The sequence below is a fragment of the Rhineura floridana genome, chromosome 2, assembly GCF_030035675.1.
Source record: "Rhineura floridana isolate rRhiFlo1 chromosome 2, rRhiFlo1.hap2, whole genome shotgun sequence".
NCBI classification, from domain to species: domain Eukaryota; kingdom Metazoa; phylum Chordata; class Lepidosauria; order Squamata; family Rhineuridae; genus Rhineura; species Rhineura floridana.
Genome location: NC_084481.1, coordinates 107,307,299 through 107,333,870, shown reverse-complemented (window position 1 = coordinate 107,333,870; position 26,572 = coordinate 107,307,299). Strand labels below are relative to the sequence as shown.

Below are 26,572 nucleotides of genomic sequence, written 5' to 3'. Positions count from 1 at the left end.
ATTCACGCCAGCCAAACCGAGAACAGCAGAAAATGTTCAACTAGGGAGGGTAACCCGAAGGGCTACAATCCTCAAACCCACATACTGTACAGCAGTCCCATTAGCTTCAGCTGCATAACCCCAGAGTAAGCCATAACCAGATTTTCCCCATTTATTTCTCCTTGGTAAACTAGCGTGGGATTAATTCCACTTCATAGCATGCCCCCCCAACCCCCCCCCAAGCACTATGGCAAATAATTCTCATTTTGTGGAGTTTTCCAAAGAGTCACTGGCTCAGATCTCTACTTACACATGAAGTGGGTGACCTTGAGCCAGTCAACATCCCTCAGCCCTAAACCTACCTCACTGGGTTGTTGTGAGGATAAAAGAAGGGATGTATGCGCCATCCTGAGCTCCTTGGAAAAGAGTGGTACAAAAATGTAATAAACACGTTTTACAAAACAAGCGCAGCTTGATCTTATGCACGCAATTTACTCCGAAGGAAGCCACAGTCGGTTCAATAGGGCTTACTCGCCAGTAAGCGTGCGCAGGAACTGTAGCCCGACCTGGATGTAGGTCTACAAAACGACTACTTTAATATGCCGAGGAATGGGTGGGAAATGATCGCAACCTAACCGTTTATATGGTCAGGCTGCCAACCTCGGGACTTTTATCGGGGAGTAAATATCACCAACATCAATGATCGGGAATTTGCTTCAGAGTAAAACGTGCACTGGATCGGGCTGCAGATGTGCGAAGGTCTGGGGCGCCAGACACGGAGCGGTTTAGTTTCCTGCGGGGAAAAAATAGAACGGTCGCGGGACCCACCCCCGGTGGTTTGGAGAGCAGCTACTCCCCGCATATAAAAGCCTATATTGGGGAAGTTTTCGCATGACACCAGCGACGATCAGATCCATCAAGTTAGCACTCGAGACCAAGGAGACAAATTCTCTCCTTAGTAAAAGCGCTTCTCATTTCCGAAGGAGAGTGCTGGCGCTGGGGCAGCATTATGGAAAATCAGGCGGGATTAAATGTCCAAGAACGGTTGTTGCTCTTCCTCCTCATCTCTCAATGTCAAAATGAAAAGATTTTTAAAATTCTTTCTGGTAGGGTGTTTCCATTTAAAGTTCTTCTCGCGTCTTCAGCAGAAATATCGCCGAGATTGCGAGCACCGTTCGTGAGGAGCCTTCCGGGCATTTCCTCCCAGGCACACCACAAACCTCGACGAACTTGAGAGGGTTTGGGCAGCGCAAAAAGAAGAAATCACCACGAGTAGCATAATAGCTGACCAGCTGTGTTCCTATCTAAGGCAGTGGTCGACTGACATAGAACTGGAGCGGCAAGAAACGCCGTTTTCTTGGGGGGGGGGCGGTCCTTTCACTCTACAGCTCCCATCAGCAAGGGAAAACTTGCTAGGGCTTAAGTGCTGTAACAACACCAGTTGCACTTTCTAGCTAAACGCACAACTCAACCTATGGGGGGAGAAAAACCTTCCTACCTTTTCAAACTCTCTCTCAGAAGATCGCTAGTAACAAGTGACAGCAAAAGAGCCAGCGTCAAAGCAATAGAAATGCGAATGCAAAGAAATACCTGGCACTCGACCGCCACTTGCGCCAATGAATCTCCGAGCTTAGTTACTCCCGCTGCCCAGAGCCGCCAGCGCTCTGCAATCCGAACGCCTCAGCTACCACTTAGCGCAGCGCCCACGAGAAACGCAAAGCTATCGCCGAACGCAGCTGTCTTGAACCAACCGCGATGCCGTACCTTTTGGAACGTACCACTCAGCACCCTCGGGGAGTAGTTGCTTTAAGAATGAAATGAGCAGAGTGGCACGCTTTTCCACCCCACCAGGGAGTGGGCTGTTCTCCATGGAAATCGTCTCTCGGTTATCTGTTAACGTAGCGAAAGGTTAAAGTAAGCTGTGGAAGCCAAAGACCTCTTTTCCACTCCATTTAGTGTATTAGTAGCGTCTGGAGAGAAGGAGGCGTGACGGTTGCAAACCATGTAACGGCGGCAACGGCGTACTCGAGACTTGAACGTGGCGTGCGCGGGACCTGGCGGTTCCAGTTTAGGTAAGTCGATCGGTCGGTCGGCCCGCTAAGTTACCAGGTTCAGTTTGGATTTTCCTCTGTGTTGTTGCCTATTCCTCATTCCCCTCTTTAAAAAACACCATTGTAAGAGAAGAAAGGGTAACGGTGTTTGTAGGGTGGCTTCACTGTATTGCCGCCACCTCTAACATAATAGTAGTAATAATCCAACTTTTCATTTTGAGGAAGGAGGGACTGGGAAGCGGAACGAAATCGTTTCCAGGGGCTCAAACCTATTTCGGTAAATGGGGACATTTTCTTCGCTGACCCTTCCCTCAGTTTCTATCATATCCTGTTTATAAATCGCGCCCTTCCTCAGTGGGGAACTCGGGATGGTGGACCCCAGTCCTAACCAAACAGTCACACCGGAATGTACAGGCATCTTGTAGTAAAGTGAGTCATGTTCATGTGAGCTAGGGCATCACCTCCCCACCCCCTTATAGCGTTGAAGTACTACAAAAACCTGAAAAAACCGCTTTGATCATGTTTACTGCAGAGTAAGTTCTGTTAATTTCAAACAAGAGCCTTGGGGTGCCTTGAAGACTAACCGATTTATTGTGGCATAAGAGTTTGCCTTTGGAGCCACTAGTCATAGGAAGATAAGAAGCTGCCTTATATCAAGCCAGACCATTAATCCAATTTGCTCAGTATTGTCTACACTGACTGGTAGTGGTTCTCCAGGTTTTCAGGCAGGGAGTCTCTTCCCGCCCTAACTGGAGATTGAAGGGATGGAACCTGGGACCTTCTGCATGCAAAGCAGATGCTCTACCACTGAGCTATGGCCCTTCCCCTAAGTGGATTCTAGTTCACATGCTACAAGAAACGTTTGTTTTTATGGTGCTGTCAGAATCTTCTTTGTGTTTGTTGTAACATCTTTTTCTTATCCCTTCTGTGTTTCCCAGCATTATTTTCTTTTCTAGTGAATCATGTCTTCTCATGATGTGTCCAGAGTATGATAACCTCAGTTTCATCATTTTAGCTTCTAGTGACGGTTCTGGTTTAATTGGTTCTGACACCCAATTATTTGTCTTTTTCGCAGTCCATGGTATGCACAAAGCTCTCCTCCAACACCACATTTCAAATGAGTTGATTTTTCTCTTATCTGCCTTTTTCACTGTCCAACTTTCACATCCATACATAGAGATGGGGAATACCATGGTCTGAATGATCCTGACTTTAGTGTTCAGTGATACATCTTTGCATTTGAGGACCTTTTCTAGTTCTCTCACAGCTGCCCTCCCCAGTCCTAGCCTTCTTCTGATTTCTTGACTATTGTCTCCATTTTGGTTAATGACTGTGCCAAGGTATTGATAATCCTTGACAAGTTCAATGTCCCCGTTGTCAACTGTAAAGTTACATAAATCTTCTGTTGTCGTTACTTTAGTCTTTTTGACGTTCAGCTGTAGTCCTGCTTTTGTGCTTTCCTCGTTAACTTTCATCAGCATTCGTTTCAAATCATTACTGGTTTCTGCTAGTAGTATGGTATCGTCTGCATATCTTAAATTATTGATGTTTCTCTCTCCAATTTTCACACCTCCTTCATCTTGGTTCAGTCCTGCTTTCCGTATGATATGTTCTGCGTATAGATAAATAGGGTGATAAAATACACCCGTCTCACACCTTTTCCGATGGGGAACCAATCGGTTTCTCCATATTCAGTCCTTACAGTAGCCTCTTGTGCAGAGTATAGGACAATCAGATGCTGTGGCATCCCCATTTCTTTTAAAGCATTCCATAGTTTTTCATGATCTACACAGTCAAAGGTTTTGCTGTAATCTATAAAGCACAGGGTGATTTTCTTCTGAATTCTTTGGTCTGTTCCATTATCCAACATGTGTTTGCAATATGATCTCTGGTGCCTCTTCCCTTTCTAAATTCAACTTGGACGTCTGGCATTTCTCGCTCCATATATGGTAAGAGCCTTTGTTGTAGAATCTTGAGCATTACTTTACTTGCATGGGATATTAAGGCAATAGTTCGATAATTACTGCATTCCCTGGGATCCCCTTTCTTTGGAATTGGGATATATATTGAACGCTTCCAGTCTGTGGGCCATTGTTTAGTTTTCCATATTTCTTGACAGATTTTAGTCAAAGTTTGGACAGATTCAGTCTCAGTAGCTTGTAGCAATTCTATTGGTATGCCATCTATTCCTGGTGATTTGTTTCTTCCAAGTATTTTAAGAGCAGCTTTCACCTCACACATTCTAAAATTTCTGGTTCTTCATTATATGGTTCCTCCGTGAATGAATCTGTCATCCTGGCATCTCTTTTATAGAGTTCTTCAATGTATTGCTTCCATCTTCCTTTTATTTCTTCTCAGTCAGTCAGTGTGTTCCCCTGTTGATTATTCAATATCCCTACTCTTGGTTTAAATTTCCCTTTGATTTCTCTAATGTTTTGGAATAGGGCTCGTTCTACTTTTTTATTATCCTCTTCTATTTATATACAATAATTATTGTAGTAGTTCTGTTAGTCCCTACGTACTAGTCATGGTATTATAGCATTTAGCATTCTAACCATGTTTCTCTCTCCTTTTGCTTTTGCTTTCCTTCTGTCTTAACCATTTTAAGAGTTTCTTCAGTCATCCATTGAGGCCTTTCTCTCTTTTTAACTAGAGGTCTTTTTGCATTCTTCCCTGATAATGTCTCTGATTTCAATCCATAGTTCTTCTAGTTCTCTATCAACTGAGTTTAAAGCCTCAAATCTGTTTCTTATTTGATCTTTATATGCTTCTGGGATGTTATTTAAATTGTAATTCAGCATTATGATTCCTTTGTTGTTCTTCTTTAGCTTTACTCTGATTTTTGATACAACCAGTTCATGATCTGTACCGCAGTCTGCTCCTGGTCTTGTTTTCACAGAAAGTATGGAACTTCTCCATCTTCTGCTTCCAATTATATAATCAATTTGATTCTTATACTGACTATTTGGTGCTGTCCACGTGGTACAGACGTCTTTTCAGTTGCTCAAAAAATATGTTTGCAAGAAACAAATTATTGGCTTCACAAATTCATAAGTTTTTCTCCTGCTTCATTTCTATCTCCCAAGCCCCATTTTCCCACAATTTCTAGTTCTTCTTTGTTCCTTATTTTTGCATTCCAGCCCCCCACGATTATCAGAACATCTTGTTTTGGAGTGTGATCAATTTCTTCCTGTACTTCTGCGTAAAATCTCTCCAGTTCCTCCTCTTCTGTGTTTGCCATTAGAGTATAGACTTGGATGATGGTTATGTTAATAGGTTTCCCGTTAAATCTCATTGATATCACTCGCTCAGACCTTGTGTTATGGCTCCAAATTGCTTTTGCTACATCACGTCTCGCTTTTAAAGCAACCCCATTTCCTCTTAATGTCTCAATTCTTGCATAAAATATTTTGTAGTTGCCTGATTGAAAGTGTCCCATTCCCCATGCATTTCAGTTCACTCACGCTAAGTATTGTAATGTTGATAAGTTCCATTTCTTGCTTGACCATTTCTAACTTTCCCTGGTTCATGCTTCTCACATTCCATGTTCCCATTGTACGTGTGTACAACTCAGGACTCTCATTTTGCATCTGTGCACATTAGCCTCTGGGCTTCCATTTGGCTTTGACCCAGTGGCATCATTAGTCGCAGCGCTACTTGCTACTCGTACTTGTCCTTTGTTCTTCCCCAGTAGCTCAGTGAGTGTCTTCTGACCTGGGGGTCTCATCTTCCAGCACTATCTTGGGTTGCATTTTGGATACTCTGTTCATAGGGTTTTCTTGGTAAGAGGTCTTCAGAGGTGGTTTACCATTGCCTTCCTCTGAGTTTGGATGCATCTTAGTCTGATTTCTCAGCTTTGACCATTCTGCCTTGGATGCCCCTTCTAGGAGTCTAGCCTCAAGTGTGCATCGTAGAAGAGGAGTGAGGTTCTTATTCCTTCAGTATTCAAGCTCCACACCCTAGCCACTGCTCCACATAGGTCCATTCATGCATGCTGTCTGACTCAAACTGAGGAGTTGATAGAGTATCTCCAATATATATTTCATACATTGAAAAGCAGCTTACTGCAGTCTTATGCTTTGTTCACCTTTTTGCTTGCCCCTAGATTTGAATAATGCTTATAAGTTAAATGACCAAAACAAAAAACAGCAGATGAGCATGCACATTATGTACTTTTAGCCAGCCCTGATTAAGCCAGAGACATTTGCAATTCCACTCAAAACTGTTCTCCTACAAAGTTGAGATTTGGAAAATACCCTTTGGTCAAAATATTGACAGTATTTTACTATTTCCTGAACGATGTCTATAACCAATTTTGGTTTTCTAAAAGAAAAAGTTAAGGTTCTTGGAATTAAATACATGCAAGTCATATAATTTAAATTGTACATACAAGAACAAAAAGGGTGTAAGGGGCCTGGGGCATGCATGCTAGTGCTGCCCCCAATGTCCTATGCTTGTTGGCTCCAACCTCAGCCTCCCCACAATGAGCAAGAACAACATGCATAGAAGCCCCCTTCTGACTTTCCAGCTCAATACAAGAATGTTGGAGAAAGAGCTGCCGGGGGGTGGGGAACATTGAGGGTAGCGCCAACATGCATGCCTTTGCCCTATACACACTTTTTTGCCCTGACGTGTTCAGGCGGAACACGAGAAGAGGACTCCAGTAATCCTGCTTCAGGCAGATCTATATCCAGTAATCTTCCTTTGAAACTAATGCAGCTTAAAGACTTAGACTGCTTGGTAGAATTAGTTCTAAATACATCATATCATGTGCTTTTTGTTTCATTTTCCCGTGTTTAATGTTTCCCTAGGTGTAAAATGATTATACCTGTGAGATGCTTCACTTTGTGGCAAAATAGTTGGAAACAAGTGGGAGGCGTATCTTGGTCTTCTGCAAGCAGAATATACGGAAGGGTAGGCACTCTCATCCATGTACTTACGTTTTCACAGCTATTTTCAGAAATGTCCATTAACTTTTTGTAGCAGGAGAAACCTAGGCCTCATTTATAAAAAGGTATGTATAGAGCTCTTTATCCTGTGCTCATATTGTATAAGTGTTGGTACAATTTTTATAAACGGCATCAGTGTGGAACCATAGTAATAATAAAAGAAAACACTCAGGGATGTTCTAGACTGCAATCCTAACTATTTCTACTGAATTCACTGGGGCTTGCTCCCAGATAAGTGGGCTTAGGACTGCAGCCTAAACCAGGTATCTAAAAATAATTGTTGTCTGATTTATTTATTTATTTATTTTATTTTATTCAATTTATATACCGCCCACAGCCCGAAGGGTCTCAGGGCGGTGAACAACATAGGATAAAATACAATAAAATCACAAAACAATAGAGCGTAAATACCAAACAATAAACAACCTAATATACATTAAAAGCTTAAAAATAGATTAAAATGCCTGGGAGAATAAAAAGGTTTTCACCTGGCGCCGAAAAGATAAAAGTGTAGGCGCCAGGCGAACCTCATCGGGGAGACTGTTCCATAATTCGGGGGCAGCCACTGAAAAGGCCCTAGATCTTGTTACAACCCTCCGAGCTTCCCTGTGAGTCGGAACTCGGAGGAGGGCCTTAGATGTTGAACGTAGTGAACGGGTAGGTTCATATCGGGAGAGGCGTTCCGCTAGGTATTGTGGTCCTGCGCCATGTAAGGCTTTATAAGTCAAAACTAGCACTTTGAATTTAGCCCGGAAACGGATAGGCAGCCAGTGCAAACGAGCCAGAGCAGGTGTTATATGTGCGGACCGCCTAGTCTTCGTCAGCAGTCTAGCAGCCGCGTTCTGCACCAGCTGTAGTTTCCGAACTGTCTTCAAAGGCAGCCCCACATAGAGCGCATTGCAGTAATCCAATCTAGAGGTTACCAGAGCATGCACAACTGAGGCGAGGTCGTCGCTTTCCAGATAGGGACGTAGCTGGGCTACCAACCGAAGGTGATAGAACGCATTCCGTGCCACCGAGGCCACCTGCACTTCGAGAGACAGGAATGGATTGAAAAGAACCCCCAAGCTACGAACCTGTTCCTTCAGGGGGAGTGTAACCCCATCTAGAACAGGTTGAACATCCACCATCTGGTCAGAGAAGGCACTCACCAACAGTGTCTCAGTCTTGTCAGTTTATTGGTTCTTTGGGGCAGAGTTCCATGAGGAGAGTATAGAGACTGAAAAGGTTCTATTTATTATTGCCATCTTTCCACGTCTGCAACGTAGTGGCACCTGAACCAGGACCTCAGTTGATATCCTCAGCATATACTATAGCTTATGCAGGAGGCATTCCTTTAACTGCTCTGGATCAGGGCTATGTAGAAATTTAAATAAATGGCAACATAATGCTTTCCAGTCCAAAGCTACTAGTAGTGTGTGAAATATACTTTGGATAGTTTTGGGACTAAGCAAGGATTTTTTATTATTATTGTTACAATTTATTTATACCCCACCGTTCGGCTTACCCTTTCGGCTTACAAAAGCACAAATATACAAATACAATATAAAATACAACAATAAAACAATTTACAAAATACAATTTACAAAAGTTAAATACAAAAATGGTCTATGTTTAAGTTTCCTTACTAACATGTCTCTTTCAAGTATTGGTCAGTCGTTGTTAGGCTTATCAAGGACATGCCACAAACCTCTTTCTGTATCATAGAGGTGCACAAACTTCTCCGAGTTGTAATAAATCAGAAGGCTCAAGATGGTTCCTTTCAGAGCGGGGTGCATTTGCATAACAAACTGCACATCAGCATCAGTTGGGAAACTGGGAGTGATGAAGACATGTGCAGCACCCCACAAAAAGATGTCAGTGTGTTCGTCGACATCTGGTCATAGAATCCAAAGATGGCATAGACTCCCCTGGAAAACACAAATCGGAACACTCTGTGCTCCTGGACCGTGTTCCTCATGAAAAGTCCCCCTATACTGGCAGTGTTTGGGAAGACTCCGAGCGACTCCCCCAGAAGCCCCACCAGCACAAGGAAAAGAGTTGGAGACACCGGCTGACCCATATTTGCTTTCATCCCCTGTGTTCTGTTTTCGCTCCGCTCGTTTCTTCTTCTGCCCCTGCAGCTCGATGCCCCGAGCTGCCAGGCGGAGCAGCCGCTCGCCTGCCGCGGGTCCTGCTCAACGACAACACTGCCTCTATCTTTTCTAAAACTGAGTGAAAGGATTCTACAGTAGGGCCCCGCTTCTTGGCATTCCGCTAATACGGCGCCAGCAGGGCGATCAGCTGGAAGGGGGGCTAGAGCTTCCCGCTCTCCAGCTGATCCTGCCGGAGGAGTGGAAGATCAGCTGTAGAGCACTACAGCTGATCTCCTCTTCTGGCACGATCAGACTCCTGCACTCGATCTGATCACGCCGAAGGAGGGGAAGATCAGCTGTAGTGCGCTACAGCTGATCTTTTCCTCCTCGGGTGATCAGACTCCCGCACTCCAGCTGATCGTGCCGGAGGAGGGGAAGATCAGATGTACAGCTGATCTTCTCTTCCTGTGCGATCAGTGGGTAAGGTTCCAGACCCTCACGCTACAGCTGATCCGCTTTTTGGTGTTTTTCACTTTTCGGCAGGGGTCTGGAACCAGTGGGGCCCTACTGTACCATACTGTTTCATTTTATCTGAAAAAGATTCAGCATTGGATACATTTTAAACCATGCTTCTCCTTATCTTCGGCATGGCTCGGTGTTGAAGGTTGAACTGTGGTTAAACCCATTCCTTGCTGCACTTCAAATGAATTATGAAAATGTGACAAACTTCCATAAGCATGTTTAGTTTGCAAATATAAATTGGATTATGTAACTTGGGTTTATTTTTCCCGAGCAAAGGAGAACTGTGGAATTATGCCTTCATCTTTTTTTTTTTTCCAATTAATTTTTATTCCAATTTTCAAAACCAAAACAATACAAAAAGAAAACAACACAAATCAATAACTAGTACAATACAAAAAGAAATATATATATATATATATATAAAAAAGAAAGAATATTGACTTCCGATTTGTCATAGTTCAGCTATAAATCTATAATATATAACAAACCTATCTCTTAATAGATTATAAAATCACCTTCCTCCAACGGTTATCTTAGTTGGTTTCAAATCTCATTAACATCATATCATTTTAATCTTCCACAAAAAGTCAAAGAGAAGTTTCCAATCCTTGAGATATATGTCAATCAATTTTTTTTTTCTAAATAAACATGTCAATTAATCCAACTCATCAAATCTACTAAGTCCAGTAATTTTAAATCGCTCTTCTGTCATTATCCATATTGGGTCCATCTTCCATCTTCCATCTTTACGCACCCAAAAATCTTGCTGTCATAGTCATATAATAAAAGTCTGATAGGAATTTCCTCCATCACAGATATTTTCTTGCCATCAAATCCAAACGTATCACTGAAGTATTGTTGCAAAGCCGCATCTCTGTTCCTCTTTTCCACATGATACACTAGTACATCTCTTGAAGGTTTTTCCATTGACACAAAACAGGGATTAATTCTGTTAACTTTCTCTATTTCAAGTTCCATCAAATCCTTCCAGTCCAAGAATTTTTTGGAACCGATAATATATTTATCTCCAATCTCTTCAATTCCTTCAGGGACAGCGCTGAATTCCAAACTGTAATATTTGTCTCCAGGATCCATCACAGCCAGGAAATCCAAATCTTTTTTCATGTCCATAATTAAGCCAATCTCCATAGTTTGAACCTTGCCTTTAATTTCTCTTTCATCCTTTTTTTGTTTTCCAGATCTATCTTTATTCTCCTTTCTCATAGAATCCTGAGTTTCTTTCAGCTCCTGTCTCATTTCGTGAAATTCAATTCTCCACGCTTGTCTATTGTTTCTCAGTTCTTGTTTTATTGAGTTAATCCCATTCATTATTTTCTGAAACATGTCTAAAGATAAAGTCCCTTCTTGTACATCCATGATCTTCTTAATTGTCATTCTTAAAGCCAAAGGAACAAAACTCCTTCAATTTTCAATGTCCCAAACAAAGAGCAGCTTATTTCTTTAACCAGTTACAAAGGAGTTAATCTTTCCAACAAACTAACGTCACACGCTAGACAGCCCTTATCTCTTATCTGCCCGGAAGTGTAAGAACGGCTTTAGTTCACAGCGTCGAAATAGCTAGTAGCAGACAGAATGAGCAGATTCGTCAAAAAAAAAAAAGTAGATCAGAAAAAATAGTCCCAGCCATACATCAAAAAGATTTCTTATCTCTTCCAATCAGAAATCTCCCGTCCGTTGTAACCTTTAAAATGCTATTTTCCATGTCAGCTTTTTGCAATAAAAAAAAGATAAGCTATTTATATTTTCTTCCCCCTTAGTTCCGTGAATAAAAAAAGGAAAGTCTTACCTCACCTAGGTTATCTCAATTGCTGTTACTTTGACAAATCTCTTTAGCTGTATAGATAAGAAAATGATGAATGTAGACAGGAGGATGTTTGCCTGTTAGTCCGTATAAAAAAAAACGGGTCACTTATCCAGCTGAGCTAGCATAAAAATCCTCGCTCTGTCTGAGCTGCTGGAAGACAGACAATTCTGACGAATTCCAGACTCCAACAATCAAAACAAAGCTATGTGGGAAATCTCACGTTTCTTCTTTAACCGGAAGAAATTATTCCCAGTCAGAAAAGAGCCTTCTGACTGAATTTAATCTGGATAAGTTTCATCCAAGACGGAGCTCGTCTCAGAGGCTGCACAGGCGTAGGGATCCTCCTGGGAAATCGGAATTATGCCTTCATCTTGACCGCTTGACTGCAAGCCACACATCCCACTTTGGTTTATTTTATTTTGCAGAGGATTTAGTTGCATTTTCTGTCAGGGTATGGGATATGGCTAAGGAAATAGGACTGTGACTAATTAGAAAATGAGAGGTGAATTGTGTACAAACCCCATTGAAATGATAGAGAACTGTGGTATTCCTTTGCCTGTGAAATTCAAGGGACAATGCTTAGGTTGATTTAGAGATAATTTGATTGACGCAGTCTTACATTGCTGAACATTTAACTGTAAGCACTTTTTCACAAATAAAGCATAGTGACAAAATGAGAAGTACATGTCGAACACAATTAGAGCATTTCAATATCTCCCACACAGGAAGATCTGCAAGAACAGACTGTTGGCGTGTGTGCGTTGTTGCATGAAACAGCATACATTACGTTGGAGTTAAGTTGAGCAAGAAACTTCTTCAGAGCATTTAAATCATGTAAGAGTCTTTATTAAGACATTAAGGCTTTTCAGCAGTTTCCCCCCCCCCTCTAGCTCTACAGCACATTTCTCTTCAAAAGCAAAAGTAAAGACAGCCTCTCAGGTCAGAGGCATGATGCAGAAGGACAACAGAAGAACCAACAACTGGCTGTTACAACTTTCCCAGCTGTTATCTCCCGTTACTATGACAACCTGTCTGACCTTCAAGTCTGCTCTCTCAGGCCAGGCATGGCAGATAAGACTGCTTCTCAAAACACATGCTTGTAATTTCCAGACCTGATGAAAACATCCTTAGGCAGTACGGCCTAATGCCAACAGTCCCCCTTTTTCATCATGTCTGTAACTCTATTACAACAATAACACATTTCTACAATACATCTTGCAATACATTTCAGTACATTACATCATACATTTTCAGTTCAGTACAGTTCAAAATTACATCTCAGTACAGTTCAAAACTTTATTCACTCAAACTTTGGTTGAACACATGTCAAATAAAGTGTATCAGGATCCATTTCTACAACTTTATTCATTCCAGGACTTGTTATTAATCCCACGGTAAATCTGTCAGGCGGTTTGCCTAAATTTGCTCTTGTAGAGCGTCTTAAAGGAACCAGGGCTTCGGCTCTCTCTGCCCCCCCATTTGTGCTTGTGCTTGGCACCACGTGCCCAGGATCTTCCATTTCCTCAGCTTTACGTTTCTTCGATCTGCGTTTCCCACAAATGAGCTCATTCAAAGCATCTCTGAGAGGAATTTGTGTACCTTCCACTTTAATATCAAGATCTGGCTTAAATGTCTGTGATGGTGTTCGTGTTTGTGTGCCACCTGTTTCTGTAAAAATTACTGTCTGCCTTTGATCCCAAGGCTTTTCTGAGACTTTAATGCTTCTGCTCAGAAGTAACTGCTGTGTTTCTGGACACCAAACTCTGAAATATGCATTCTGAAATCCCAAAACAAAACCTTGCTGTGCTCTGGGCGCAAGCTTGCCCCTCCTTTTTCCCTGTGGAATGTGGATCCAGCACCTTGCCCCGAATTTTTGGATGTGTTCTATTTTAGGCTTTCTGCCAGTAAGTTTCTCATAAGGAGACATTCCAATAGCACCCTGTTGTGAATGTAATTCGCATAAAGAATTGCTTCTGCCCAGAAAGAATTCCCTAAACTGCAATCCATCAGCATGGCTCTCATTGCTTCCCTAAGCACCCTATTTTTTCTCTCAGCAGTTCCATTGGAAAATGGGCTAAATGGAGCAGTGAAATTCTGGTTTATTCCCTTACTCTCAAGGAAGTCACTCAATGCTTTACTCGTGAATTCCCCTCCCTGGTCCGAGAGTATAGCCCCCACTGTGGTGCCATGTTGAGTTTCGATTCTCTTAATGAACAGTTTCAGCTTCTGCTCAGCTTCACTTTTATGCTTTAACAGAAAAACATGACAAAATCTTGAAAAATCATCTACCAGTACCATGAAGAATTTCGCACCTCCTTGTGAAGCATTTATTGGCCCTGATAAATCAACATGAACTAGCTGGTAGGGAGCTGTTGTGGTTCTCTCAGCCTCCCGGTTTATTGGTGCAATAGTCATTTTAGCTTGATTACAAGAATCACAATCCATTATCTGTCCACAGTCTCTTAAACGCATGTTTTCACTGTGCAAAGGGGTTTTCTTTATCGTGTCAAGGTTTGCATGCCCCAGCCTCTGATGCCATTCATGGACGCAGCCCTGATGTACCTGTGCCTCAGCATTTAACACAGCACACCCTGCTTGACTGCTCTTTATTACATACTGTGAATCATTAAGGTTTCCCTGCATGCACACTTTATCTCCCCTCATTGCAAAACATTGGTCTTTGTGGAACAAAATTGAATAATTACAACTCACCAGTTTGCTCACTGACAAAATATTATGAGCCAATTCGGGAACAAATAAACAATCTGACATTATTCCAAGCTTGTCAAATTTCACCAGTCCACGAGCTTCCACGTTCTTACGCGATCCATCAGCAAGTAAAACAAAGTCTTTCACTTCTTCTGAAACGTAAAACAAACGTCTGTCTTTAATTAATATATGGCTTGCTCCACTGTCAAGAATCCAGTTAATAGAACCTAAATCTTGAGACTTCTGTTTACAAACAAAGTTCACACTGCCTTGCTTCAAGCCTCCGTCCCTGGAGTTTCGCTTGACTGGACAATCCCGCTGGAGATGCCGTCGATCTCCGCAAACAAAACAAGCCTTCAGCCTTTGTTGCTGCTCCTGTTTACTATCCTTCGGCACGGCATTTTTCACCTCTTGCCTCCTGACAGCTTCCATCGACTCGGCTCTTTTCGCCTCCTGTCTCCGCTGCCATTCTTGGGTCAGCTTTTCCTCAATAAACGCAACGTTCAAACCTCCGTCAGGCATGGCTTCGAAAGCCATTACCATATTATTCCAAGTCCCATCAAGCGAAGCCAGGATCAAATAGGTCTTCTGAAGTTCAGAGTGTTCGACGCCTCAGTCTGTCAGCTCAGCAAACAGGCGTCTGAATTCCGTGAGATGCTCACACATGTCGCACTCACCCGTGAAGTGCATTTGATAAAGCTTCCGTGCCAAACACAATCTAGATCCCGCAGTCTGTTGCACATGAATGCCTTCCAACCGGTCCCACATCTGTTTGGCGTTTGTAACATCCCTCACGTGTAGCAGTTGAGAGTCTGATAGAGCCAGAAGTATAAAAGCTTGAGCTCGCTCATCGTTTCTAGTCCAAGCCGCTGTAAGGGGTGCAGGGGGTGTACCTTCAATAGCTTCCCATAAATCTTCTTTTACTAGCAAAGCCCGCATTCTCGACTTCCAGCTGCCATAATTCTTTTCATTAAGCCGTTCCATCGGCAAGCCTCCCCCAGACAGGTTTACAGCCATGTTGCTCACCACCGTCTGGCACAATCACGCTGCCCTCTCTGGAACTCCGTCTGCCGTTCAGACCAGCAACTTACTCCCGTGTAATGCGCTGTGGATCTGGGCCATAACCCCTGTTGGCGTGTGTGCGTTGTTGCGTGAAACAGCATACATTATGTTGGAGTTACATTGAGCAAGAAACTTCTTCAGAGCATTTAAATCATGTAAGAGTCTTTATTAAGACATTAAGGCTTTTCAGCAGTTTCCCCCCCCCCCCCCAGCTCTACAGCACATTTCTCTTCAAAAGCAAAAGTAAAGACAGCCTCTCAGGTCAGAGGCATGATGCAGAAGGACAACAGAAGAACCAACAACTGGCTGTTACAACTTTCCCAGCTGTTATCTCCCATTACCATGACAACCTGTCTGACCTTCAAGTCTGCTCTCTCAGGCCAGGCATGGCAGATAAGACTGCTTCTCAAAACACATGCTTGTAACTTTCCAGACCTGATGAAAACATCCTTAGGCAGTACGGCCTAATGCCAACACAGACAATCCTTCAGCATTTATATTCAAGCATCTCCTTCTCTTATTGAGCACTGCCATCTGACATGGCAAACAAATCAGTGAACAGTTGATCATCTTACCCATCTTTTGTATTTCAATGTAATGTTTCCCATAAACACAGCTCTTTTGTATGTCTGTTAACAGTGCAATCCTGTGCATGTTTACTCAGAAGTAAGCCAACCTGAGTTCAATAGGGCTTACTCCCAGGTAAGTGTGTAGAGGATTGCAGCCATAGTTTTATTTTTCAAAAACAATTCTGGCTTTCTCAGTGTAGTGGGAAGTAACAGGCCCCATCTTCCTGCTGAGTCCCCAGAACACTTAATTGCTTAGAAAATCTGAGTTCCTATAACAAATTAAAGGCTAATTGTAGATGTCTTCTGGTACCTAAGCTTTCTGCTGTCACACTTCTTTTGTCCCAGTGGTTACAAGTACTAGAAACTTTAAAAAGGAACTGAAATTCTATTATGGGACGTTTTAAATAGTAATGAACTTTCAGAATACCAATTAGCTGTTAAAGGGTGCACATACCTATTAACTACCGAGCTAAGTTCAAGGTTTTGGTTTTGGTTTTGGTGTACAAAGCCCCATACAGCTTGAGACCAGGATACCTGGAAGACCGTCTTAGCCCTTATATACCCAGTCAATCACAGTGCTCTGCAGGTGAGGGCCTCCTGCAGATATCATCTTATCATGAGGTCCGTTCTGCACAACATAGGAAGCAGACCTGTAGTGTAGTGGCACCTACCGTTTGGAATTCTCTCCCCTTAAATATTAGACAGGCACCATCTCTGTTATCTTTTTGGGCCTACTGAAGATAACCTCTTTCAGCAAGTCTTTTAAGTAGAGACCTTTTCCCAGTCTGCCTCTGTGTTGGAATTGCTTTTTAATATCTTTTTAATGCTTTTTTTTTTAAAAAAAGATTTTTTTAAAAGTTGTTTTAATGTTTTTAAGAATGTTTTGTTGTAATATATTTTAAAGTCTGTTTTTTTATGTTTTAGAGTGCTTTTAGTGCTTTTGTTTGCCACCCTGGCCTGCTGGAAGGGCGAGATATAAATCTAATAAATAAATAAATAAAATAATAAATAAATATTTATTATGGGCTGTATGATATGAACCCTTGATTTAAATTCAATAATATGAAAAGATGTTTTATGTACTAGAATGAAGAACTTTCTACTGTGCCATGTTGAAGCTGCTAAACAGGGAGGAAGAAAGAATCAAGTAAAATAGTAGATTTTTACCCGTTGTGCTAACCACTCATACGTTTTTAAAAAAATGCTGGTAATTATATCATTTATAGGTGGGTATAATTCAGCTTTTGACATTACTATAACACTATTTTCCTATTAGGAATTAAATGGCCAGATAATATAAAATCAAAATTATGTAGTAGAAAAGGCTCAAGAAAAGCATGGTTCCTCGATTAGGTAGTGTCTAGAGAAGGCCCATATATTATTCTTTGTGGATGTAGCTACCATTTTTCTTAACATTGTAGCATTGTTTCTGGTTGCAGTTAATCATAGCTGGTTTGCTAACGATTTTTCATTGCAGATGCAGAATTGGAATTTATAGATCTAGAAGTTGAGATTAAGTAGTGTTTTAGTTCAATATTTGCATGATAAATGCACCTGAATGAGTGCATATGCCTGAGGCATAAATCAAATTCTCTTGCAATTTATTGTATGTTTTTGTGTTTTTGTATGTTTTTGTGGGCAGACAATACATATTTGAGTTTCCCCCTTGCAGCAAAGCTGCCTGTTAGCTAACTACTTTCTGACAAAGTAGTTGAGGGTAGATCCATATGTCAGTTATTGTTAAAATCATTTCTTGTAGCAAAAAGTGGGTCAGCTAAACGGAATAATTTGCTTGTCTAAGGATGCAGAGATTCTGTTGAATTTGGAAATGCTGCTTTTCTCTTACATTGAGTTTCTTTAGACAGTCATTCAGAATATTGGAGGAGGAGAAAATATTCAAGAGCATATTCAGTTAGGCTTAATAGTTTAGCTAAATATGTACCACTTGTAGAGTTTTTAAAAAATGGAGCATGGGTTGATAAATATCGAGGTGTGGAGATTTATTTTTAAATATTTTCCAGTGCTAAATCTTTCAGCAATTTTTTTGTGAAAGTTAACAACACAGTCCTGTGTGTCTCTACTCAGAAATAAGCCCCACTGAGTTCATTGGGACTTATTTCCTGGTAAGTGTACAGGATTGGAGCCTAGGTGTGCTAAACAAATAAATAAAACTAATATAAAGTTAGTTGAGCTTCTATTAAAACATTTGACAGGCTGATTTATGTTGTTTGAATAAGCTGTGAGGTCATACACTGTACTGAGGATTTTATCTTATGTGGAAATCTGCTGCCTGTGCTGAAGTCCTCTAAGGTCAAGAGACACCATCTTATTATGCTCATCAGTTTTCTGCTTCTGTTTTATAGCTTCTACCTACTTGATCTCTGAGTGGCTCACATCTCAAACTGAATGTTAATTACACTAGATCCATAATGGAAAGGAAAATGACCACCACCTCAGCATAAATCATAAGCAAAATTCTCAGATGGGAAATGTATTACTGTCTTGCATATCAAAATGTACATAAATAAAACTTGGAAAAACTCAGCTTCTCTTCTAATGTTGCTACCTCAAAGCGTCAGTCTTAGCTAATCAGTCTCTGCTGAAAGCCTGAAACTACAGGGGACAGAAACTAATAGACAGCTGATGTAAAAGGTCTGGGCTGAGGCTAGAGAAGCTGCATCTGTTGAGGCTAAATAACAAAGCCTGATATTGGGGATAACTGGGTGCTATCACCAATGAGAGTCTGTCTAAAACCATCACCCAACTTTCTGTCCCACTCACTGATCATTCATCACATTTGTTACAGCAGCAGTGGGACCATTTGGCTGGCGAAGTGGTTTTGCAAAAAAAAGCCCATATCTGCCTGTCCATCATCTGATGTCATATGACATCACACACTCGATTGGTGAAGCTACAGAGCCAAATTTCATGGGAAGAATTTGGAGCACACTATTAAGTATCTTCCTTTCTTGCCAGTTTTTTTCTAGCTGCTGCTTTAATTTGGCACCTTTTCTATTTCCATGCACTGAAGCAGAAAAAGGCACCAAATTGCAAAAAGCATTTGCCAAAGGCATCAAATTGCAAAAAGCTGCAGCAAGTATATGTGAATGTTATATGACAACAGGTTAAAGGTGGCTCCCAGGTCCGAAAACAGTGAAGTCTGGCATAGACTAAACTGAACTGGAAGGACCAATTATCTGACTTTGACTAGTCATGCTTACTTCATGGCCTCTTACCAACTTACTTCAAATATACAGATAGAATTTCATTTTTATAACTTAAAGAAGAGAAAACAAAGAGGATAAAACAAAGCAGCTAAAAATAACATAAGAATCTGAAATCTGCAATTTAAAAATAGTCTAAATCCAAAAACAGAGAAAAGGAATCTGAAAAAGCAACAAGAATTTTAAGTCAAGAACAGAACCCAAGAAACCAGTGACCCAGTGTGCATTTAATGTTAAAGCAAACCATGACTTAGTGTAGATAAGCAAATGTGCAAGCTCCTGGAGAGAAGATCGCAGCCACTTTGTTCTGCTTCCAGTCCAACTGCTGTGGCATCATTTATGGTATATGTGTGTAGGGTGGGCCTTACATTAGACCAGTATGTCAAACCAGACAGCCGTTGCTTAAGAATGCTTTCAGTGTTAGCTTATGGATTTTAGAAATAAAATCTATTGTTTGGAATTTAATGTTATCTCTGAAGAAACTAAGGAAGATTCTAGAGAGAAAGTTATCAATGGCATGGATAATCTTCTGGACTGGAATGATGTGATGGATGGAATTAACTGCAGCCATGTGACAATGGAAAAACTTTCAAGAGATGAGCCAGTGCATTTTGAAAAAAAGAACAGAGATATGATCTTACAGCAGTATTTCAGCAACCTATTCAGAATGGTTGGCAAGATAATATCTGGGATAGAGGTAATTCCCATCAGACTCTTATTGTATGACTATGGTTATGACAGCAAGATTATTATGGAATACTGATAATGGAAGATTGGACACTGAAATTACTGGATTTAACAGGACTATCGGAAGATTGGACACTGAAATTACTGGATTTAACAGGACTATCGAAGATGGAAGATGGAAATATTTGGGATAGAGGTAATTCCCATCAGACTCTTACTATATGACTATGGCTTTGACAGCAAGATTATTATGGAATACTGATAATGGAAGATTGGATACTGAAATTACTGGACTTAACAAGACTACTGAAGATGGAAGATGGAAAATGGAATTAACAGGGATAATAGAACAATGGCTACTGAAATTACTGAACCTAACAGATTCTGATGTGATGGATTAATTGAAATGTTTATTTTGACTATGGTTATGACAATAAGATTATCATAATTAGTAATGAGATGGATTAATCGATATGCTTATCTGGAAAAAAAAAATTGATAGATATATTTCTTAAAGAATTGAAACCTCTCTTTGACTTTTTGTGGAAAGAATAAAGTAATGTTTATGAGATTTTATGATTAAGTAAGATAACTACTGGAGGAAAGTGATTTTATAATATGACTTAAGAGACAGGATTGTTATATATTATAGACTTATAACTGATTTGATCTTTGACAAATGGGAAGTCAATATTTTACTCTTTATTTTTTATTTTTGTTTTTTTTTCTTTTTTTCTTTTTGTTTAACTATTTTTGATTTTGTTTTTTGTCTTTGAATGTTTTATGATTTCGTCTTGTATGTTTTATGAAAATCTGAATAAAAATTATTGAAAAAAAAAAAAGAATGCTTTCAGTGTTTTCTAACTTCCTTGCTGTATCTGCTGTTGTTGCCGCTGTTGCCACCAGTCTTCTAGCAGTCTTTGGCAACAACCTGCAGTCCCATCCTCCCCGCCCCCTATATTCTTTGCTCTGGCAGCCTTTGCTTAACCCCAAGAACTCTCCAGAGGGAGACTTGTTAGCTTTGTTCTTGCGATATAACCAGGGTGAGTGAATGTGTGAAGGGGGGTTGTTTAGCACTTGGCGTTGAATGTCCACAAGGGGGCTTCGGCATACTTGTCTCTCTGCATTTGGGAACCCTGCTTTGCTATGGTTTCAGATTGTAGAAGAACATAGGAAGCTGCCTTATGCAGAGTCAGACCATTGGTCCATCTAGCTCAGTATTGTCTACACTGACTAGCAGCAGCTCTCCAAGATTCCATACAGGGTCTCTCTCAGCCGTACCTGGAGATGCTGGGGATTGAACCTGAGACCTGCATGCAAAGCAGATAGACACCTTGTAGACATTCACCTGAATGAGATCTTGGGGTGTGGGATGATAAATAAAGTTATAATAATAACATTGGAGCCTCTGCTGTCATCTGGTTCCCCATTATATATGTTCTCTCATACTGGATATGTGGTGAAAATAGGGCTCATTGTGTGGTTGGGAGAGAGGAAATGTAGAAAGGGCTGTTGAAGGCTGCTGGAAGCCAGAAGTGTTTGTAATGATGAACAATGAATCTCTAAAGACAGGCATGGCATGGAAAAAAGCAAATGCTAGATATGCTTTCAGGTAATGGTTGTTTTTTATCTTTTGAGAGAAGGAAGCTCCTTCCCTTCAGTCTAGTTCTGGCAGAAAGGGTGTTTTGTGCATTTGATGCCTTGCTAAAAGGCTAAAAGGCCTTGTTTGTTTGTTTGTTGTTGTTATGTGCCTTCAAGTCAATTACGACTTACAGCAATCCTATGAATCAGTGGCCTCCAAGAGCACCTGTCATGGACCACCCTGTTCAGATCTTGTAAGTTCAGGTCTGTGGCTTCCTTGATGGAATCAATCCATCTCTTGTTTGGCCTTCCTCTATTTCTACTTCCTTCTGTTTTTCCAAGCATTATTAACTTTTCTAGTGAATCATGTCTTCTCATTATGTGTCCAAAGTATGATAATTTCAGTTTCATCATTTTAGCTTCTAGTGACAGTTCTGGTTTAATTTGTTCTAACACCCAATTATTTGTCTTTTTTGCAGTCCATGGTATGCGCAAAGCTCTCCTCCAACACCACATTTCAAATGAGTTGATTTTTCTCTTATCTGTTTTTTTCACTGTCCAGCTTTCACATCCATACACAGAGATCAGGAATACCATGGTCTGAATGATCCTGACTTTAGTGTTCAGTGATACATCTTTGCATTTGAGCACCTTTTCTAGTTCTCTCATAGCTGCCCTCCCCAGTCCTAGGCTTCTTCTGATTTCTTGACTATTGGTCAACCAGCCTACCAGCATGCAAGTATGTCAGGGTTTTTTCCCATGCCTTACAGCCTTGCTTCTTGGAATAAAACAGAAATCTCTGTTTGTGGCTAGGCAGACCTTAATAAAGAGACAGATGGTTGAGATTTCCTTTCAGGAATATCAGAACTGTTTTTAAAGGGGGGGGGAGGTGTAAGCCAGTCAGGCCATCATGTAAGTTGTGCACTTTTCAGGCACAGTTTTACATCTGCTTTAAAGGGCGAATAATAAAGGTGTAGGCTGTCCCATTCAGTCTTGTTGAAATGAGTTTATAATTATAATGTACTTGAATAAAAAAACTAAATAGCAATTGATCAGAGTACAACTTATAGAAAATGTACTTGACCACAACAGCAGTCTTACTTGCTTGATCTTCGGGGGGGGAGATCACAACCTCCAACGTCAGCCAGCCTTCAGGGTACTCTAGCCTCTCTGCTTCCTTGTTTCTAGGGTCTATAATTCTTCTTGCTATTTCATAGGCAAGTCTTTATTTGGCTGGGATCTAGTTTTAGCATGCTGCTTTTCTTAAAAACATACTCTTGTTTGTTCTTAGTGATGCCTTGGATGCTCTGGGTCTGAAGAGATATTGCTGTCGGCGAATGCTGCTTGCCCACGTGGATCTGATTGAGAAGCTCCTAAATTATGCCCCTCTGGAGAAATAAATAGCAGAAGGAATGTATTATACAACTCACATGTGGACCATCCTGGTGCTAGAAATCCTCAAGCTAAGCTACAGTGGTTACATATGCAGATCATGTCCGGTGAGGGATTTCACTCTCTGGGCACACTATTGCCCTAGCCACTAACCTCTTCAGAAGAAATTACTGAAATATTAAATCCACTTACCACAGTTGGGACTGTAGATTTAATTAAAACCAGGATGGAAGTTCATCAGAATCCCATGGATTTTGGGGAATTGTGAATTTTTTGAACTGCACTTTGTGCTACTAGCAGCAGTTTTAATAAAGTTTGTAGTTACAGCTAGTTTGTGGTTTTGTAAGGTTGTACTCCATCCTGTACTGCTTCTATTATACAAGAAACTAAAGAATAAAGCATGCTAACCTCTTTCAGTTGTTCACTACTTATAGCCTTTCTATCAATTTTAAGGGGGTGGGGATGTGAAAATAACCTCTCTGGTGTTCATCCACACTATTACATGATATGAAGTTATTTTAAGGACTTGGAATCCAGCTGAGTGACAAGTGCCATGGGTTGTGATATGAAAAACTAATAAAAATGGAAGATGGATTCTGTTTACTTAGAAAAGCCAGTCTGTGGCTTTAAAAAAAAAATAGAGGAAGGGGCATTATCCATCAAACTCAATCTCTTGCACTCATACTGAGGGAACATCTTCAAAGCTACCAGGGTATATTGCTAACACAGTCTTCTTCCTTCCATTTCTCTACGTGTCACATTGCAAAACTGGCAGTCTGTTTTCCAGAGCTGTGGTGTAAGCGCCAACAGTTAAGAGAAAGTGAGCAGATTCTATAACTCAGTGAAGGTGAAAGGCCCGTTTTCTTGTCAGTGCAATAATAAAGTAGTGCCTGTACCTATTTTGTATGGTCCATAATCAGTGCTGGAACCAGTTGTTTGTTCATTCTCTGTGCAGTGTTGGAAAATAAATACTTGGATGTCTGTCCTTTCTTTCCTACTGCTGGTAAAACAGAGGAAAGGAAATCTACATCTTGCTAAATAACTAAAAGGAAAGTTCTTAACCTTACCGCTACTGCACAAACGTACTATTAATTTGATGCCAAGAAGTTTTGCCTTCATATCAACTCCAAGCTATCGCATAACAGCCACCTGACAATGTCATGTATGCTGCCTTGAGTTCCTTCAAATGTAATAAATGCTGCAAAAGAATCCTTGGGCTTTGTACCCAAAATATGTTGACAGAATTGGCTTTACTACCAACATAGTTTTGCCTCTAGGTAAGACGTGACATTGGTGTGTTTTGTCTTTGCACATGGTGGAGGGGCACTGGAGAGAAGACAAACTGGCTATGTGTTTAGTTACTGAGATAGCTAGGTGTGCACAGCTTCATCCTTAAAGGGGTCCACTTTTGCCAGGGTTGCTTTAATTGGTTTTTTTATCAATTTGCTTTTTTTAAAAAAACTGATCTGGGAATTTATTAAGCTCCTAGCCATTATTATTCTCATCAGTTCCATGAATCTTTACAAGTTAAGCTTCCTTTTTCGTTTATTACTGGGATGCGGGAGACTGTTCTTTTCCCCCCCAGCATTCAGCAGTTCCTCATTTAAAAGTGCTCTGTTGTATTTTAAACCACATGCTTTATCCTAATGCAAAGGGCATTAAGTGATTAATTCTGGCATTTGTGTTTCACAGTTGGTTGAAGAGCTTATGTTTTGTATGCCTGCCACATTATCAAGGAAAATGCCTGGAAAAACAGCATTCTGTTTTAGGCTGTATGTTTCTGGAGTGCATAAGTTACCCATCCAAAGTTGCATCTTTAGGGAACAAGGTTTTGTCAGCTCCTTAGTACCAGCTTAGATGAAGCCTTTATATTAGTTTCAGCACTACATTTTCTGACTTTTGTGCATGTGCTGGTTTTATCCTTAATTATTTTACAGGCCACTTCTATGTCCCTCTTATCCCACCACCACTGTGCCAAAGTTTGCACCTTCACAAGCTAGTCAGTATCATGCCTATGCAGACACACAACTGCAAACATAATCATATTGTCATGGCTACCTTACCAGTATTGCACTTTGACTGATGAGTGTAGGATTCCTAAGGGCAGGAAGAAGGTATAAAAGCCATGAGCACATGGTGGGGGGAGAGAGCTGTAACCTTACAGAAGAAGAGGAAAGGGAGAAAGAAGAAATCATGGAGGAAGAGCATAGGGTGGAATATTCAAGCCTTTTAAGGTGAGAGTCTTTTCCCAATCTGTATGTATATTAATTCTGAAATTGTATTAATTTTATTATTGATAATATTTTTCTTAATGGCTTTGGGATGTTTTATGGGGAGCAATTCATAAATGAAATTAATTAAATATACTAAAATTGATACCATTCTCTGCCCACAACAGCCATGGCTCCTTCATCCAGCTGTCCACTGGCCCACCAAAGATGTTCAGACTGCCTTTGAAGTGGTGCATCACCATAGTACACCAAGATCACAATAGTAGCCTCAGAACAGAGGCCATTGGGCAATGGAATTCTATTCCCATGTAGGTACTAAGAGGCCACAAAGCCAGGCCTCCTTTAGGTCCTACGGTTCTCTGCCACCGAGGTTCCCATCAAGAGCAAGCCACTTCCTGGTGCCCCTCTTTAATGCTATGTTACAGATCACATGTATGTCCTACAGTCTTGAGCAATGGTTGGGTAGCACGGGACATAACCAAATGGCTACACATCCAGGGCTCCCATGATCAAACCTAGATATCGCCCCTGCTATTCTTTTCTTCCATTACTCCACATTTGGCCAGCCTATCATACACCTGTCACAATGGAAGCAGCAGTCATGAGCAGTCTGCTGCAGCTCCCTAAGCTGCCTGCACTCCACCACAAATCATCTAAAAAGCCCTTGTCTGCCAGCCACCCAGCCAGAGTATGCAAGGGGAAAGCACCTGGCAGAAGCACATAAGCACCTTCCTCAGTGCTACTATGTTGTGTCTGGTCCAGGAGGAAGCAATAAGCAGTCCTTCCACATGCCATGAGGGACCTAATACAGAATACTACTTTCAGAACATGTTGGCTTATTGGATCTGAGAGTTAAGATATGACTGAATCCTGTTCAGGGCCTGATGAACTGCATCCCTGAGTATTGAAGGAACTTACTGATGTACTCTTGGAACCTCTTGCCATCATCTTTGAGAAATCCTGGAGAACGGGAGAGGTGCCGGAGGACTGGAGACGGGCAAACGTCGTCCCGCTCTTTAAAAAGGGTAAAAAAGAAGATCCGGGGAATTACAGGCCGGTCAGTCTGACTTCAATACCAGGAAAGATATTAGAACAGATAATAAAAGAGTCCATTGGCAACTATCTAGATGACAATGCTGTGATTAGTAGGAGCCAGCATGGGTTTGTCAAGAAAAAATCCTGTCAAACTAATCTCTTTTTTTGATCGGGTCACTAGCTTAGTAGATGGTGGAAATGCTGTAGATGTCATCTATCTAGATTTCAGCAAAGCGTTTGACAAAGTCCCCCACGACCTTTTGATTAGCAAACTGGTCAAATACTGTCAGGAGGATTCACAACTGGTTGGAAAACCGTACTCAAAGAGTGGTCGTCGGTGGCTCTGCTTCGGACTGGAAGGAGGTTTCGAGTGGAGTGCCACAGGGTTCTGTCCTGGGGCCGATACTCTTCAACATTTTTATCAATGACTTAGATGATGGGGTGGAGGGAAGCCTTATGAAGTTTGTGGATGATACGAAACTGGGAGGGATAGCTAACACAATGGAAGACAGGAATAAAATCCAAAGGGACCTAGATAGACTAGAAAATTGGGCTGAAATTAATAAAATGAAATACAATAAAGACAAATGCAGGATTCTGCATTTAGACCACAAAAACAAAATGCACGGGTACAGGATGGGAAATACCCGGCTTAGCAGTAGTGCGTGTGAGAAGGACCTT

The 26,572-nt window shown here is 41.1% G+C and overlaps 2 protein-coding genes and 1 long non-coding RNA gene across 6 annotated transcripts in view; 2 read left to right on the top strand and 1 right to left on the bottom strand.

Annotated features, from left to right (window-relative positions):
* Positions 1-1,975, bottom strand: part of TSPAN4 (tetraspanin 4) — a 937,220-nt gene extending 935,245 nt beyond the window's left edge. For 2 of the 4 annotated variants that reach the window (XM_061610064.1, XM_061610063.1), the window contains exon 1: positions 1,570-1,732. The gene's annotated coding sequence lies outside the window, so the exon portion shown is untranslated. The other 2 variants (XM_061610067.1, XM_061610068.1) reach the window with 2 other exon arrangements.
* Positions 1,976-6,848: 4,873 nt separating this feature from the next.
* Positions 6,849-23,036, top strand: POLR2L (RNA polymerase II, I and III subunit L). The gene is given in 3 exon segments (XM_061610073.1): positions 6,849-6,875; positions 6,877-6,944; positions 22,525-23,036. Coding segments are annotated over 3 exon segments (204 nt in total). The 3' UTR covers positions 22,634-23,036.
* On the top strand, positions 6,951-18,285 carry LOC133376979 (uncharacterized). The gene is made up of 3 exons (XR_009760588.1): positions 6,951-7,044; positions 16,828-16,967; positions 18,105-18,285. It is a non-coding gene; the product is annotated as an uncharacterized LOC133376979 (long non-coding RNA).
* Positions 23,037-26,572: the final 3,536 nt, after the last annotated feature.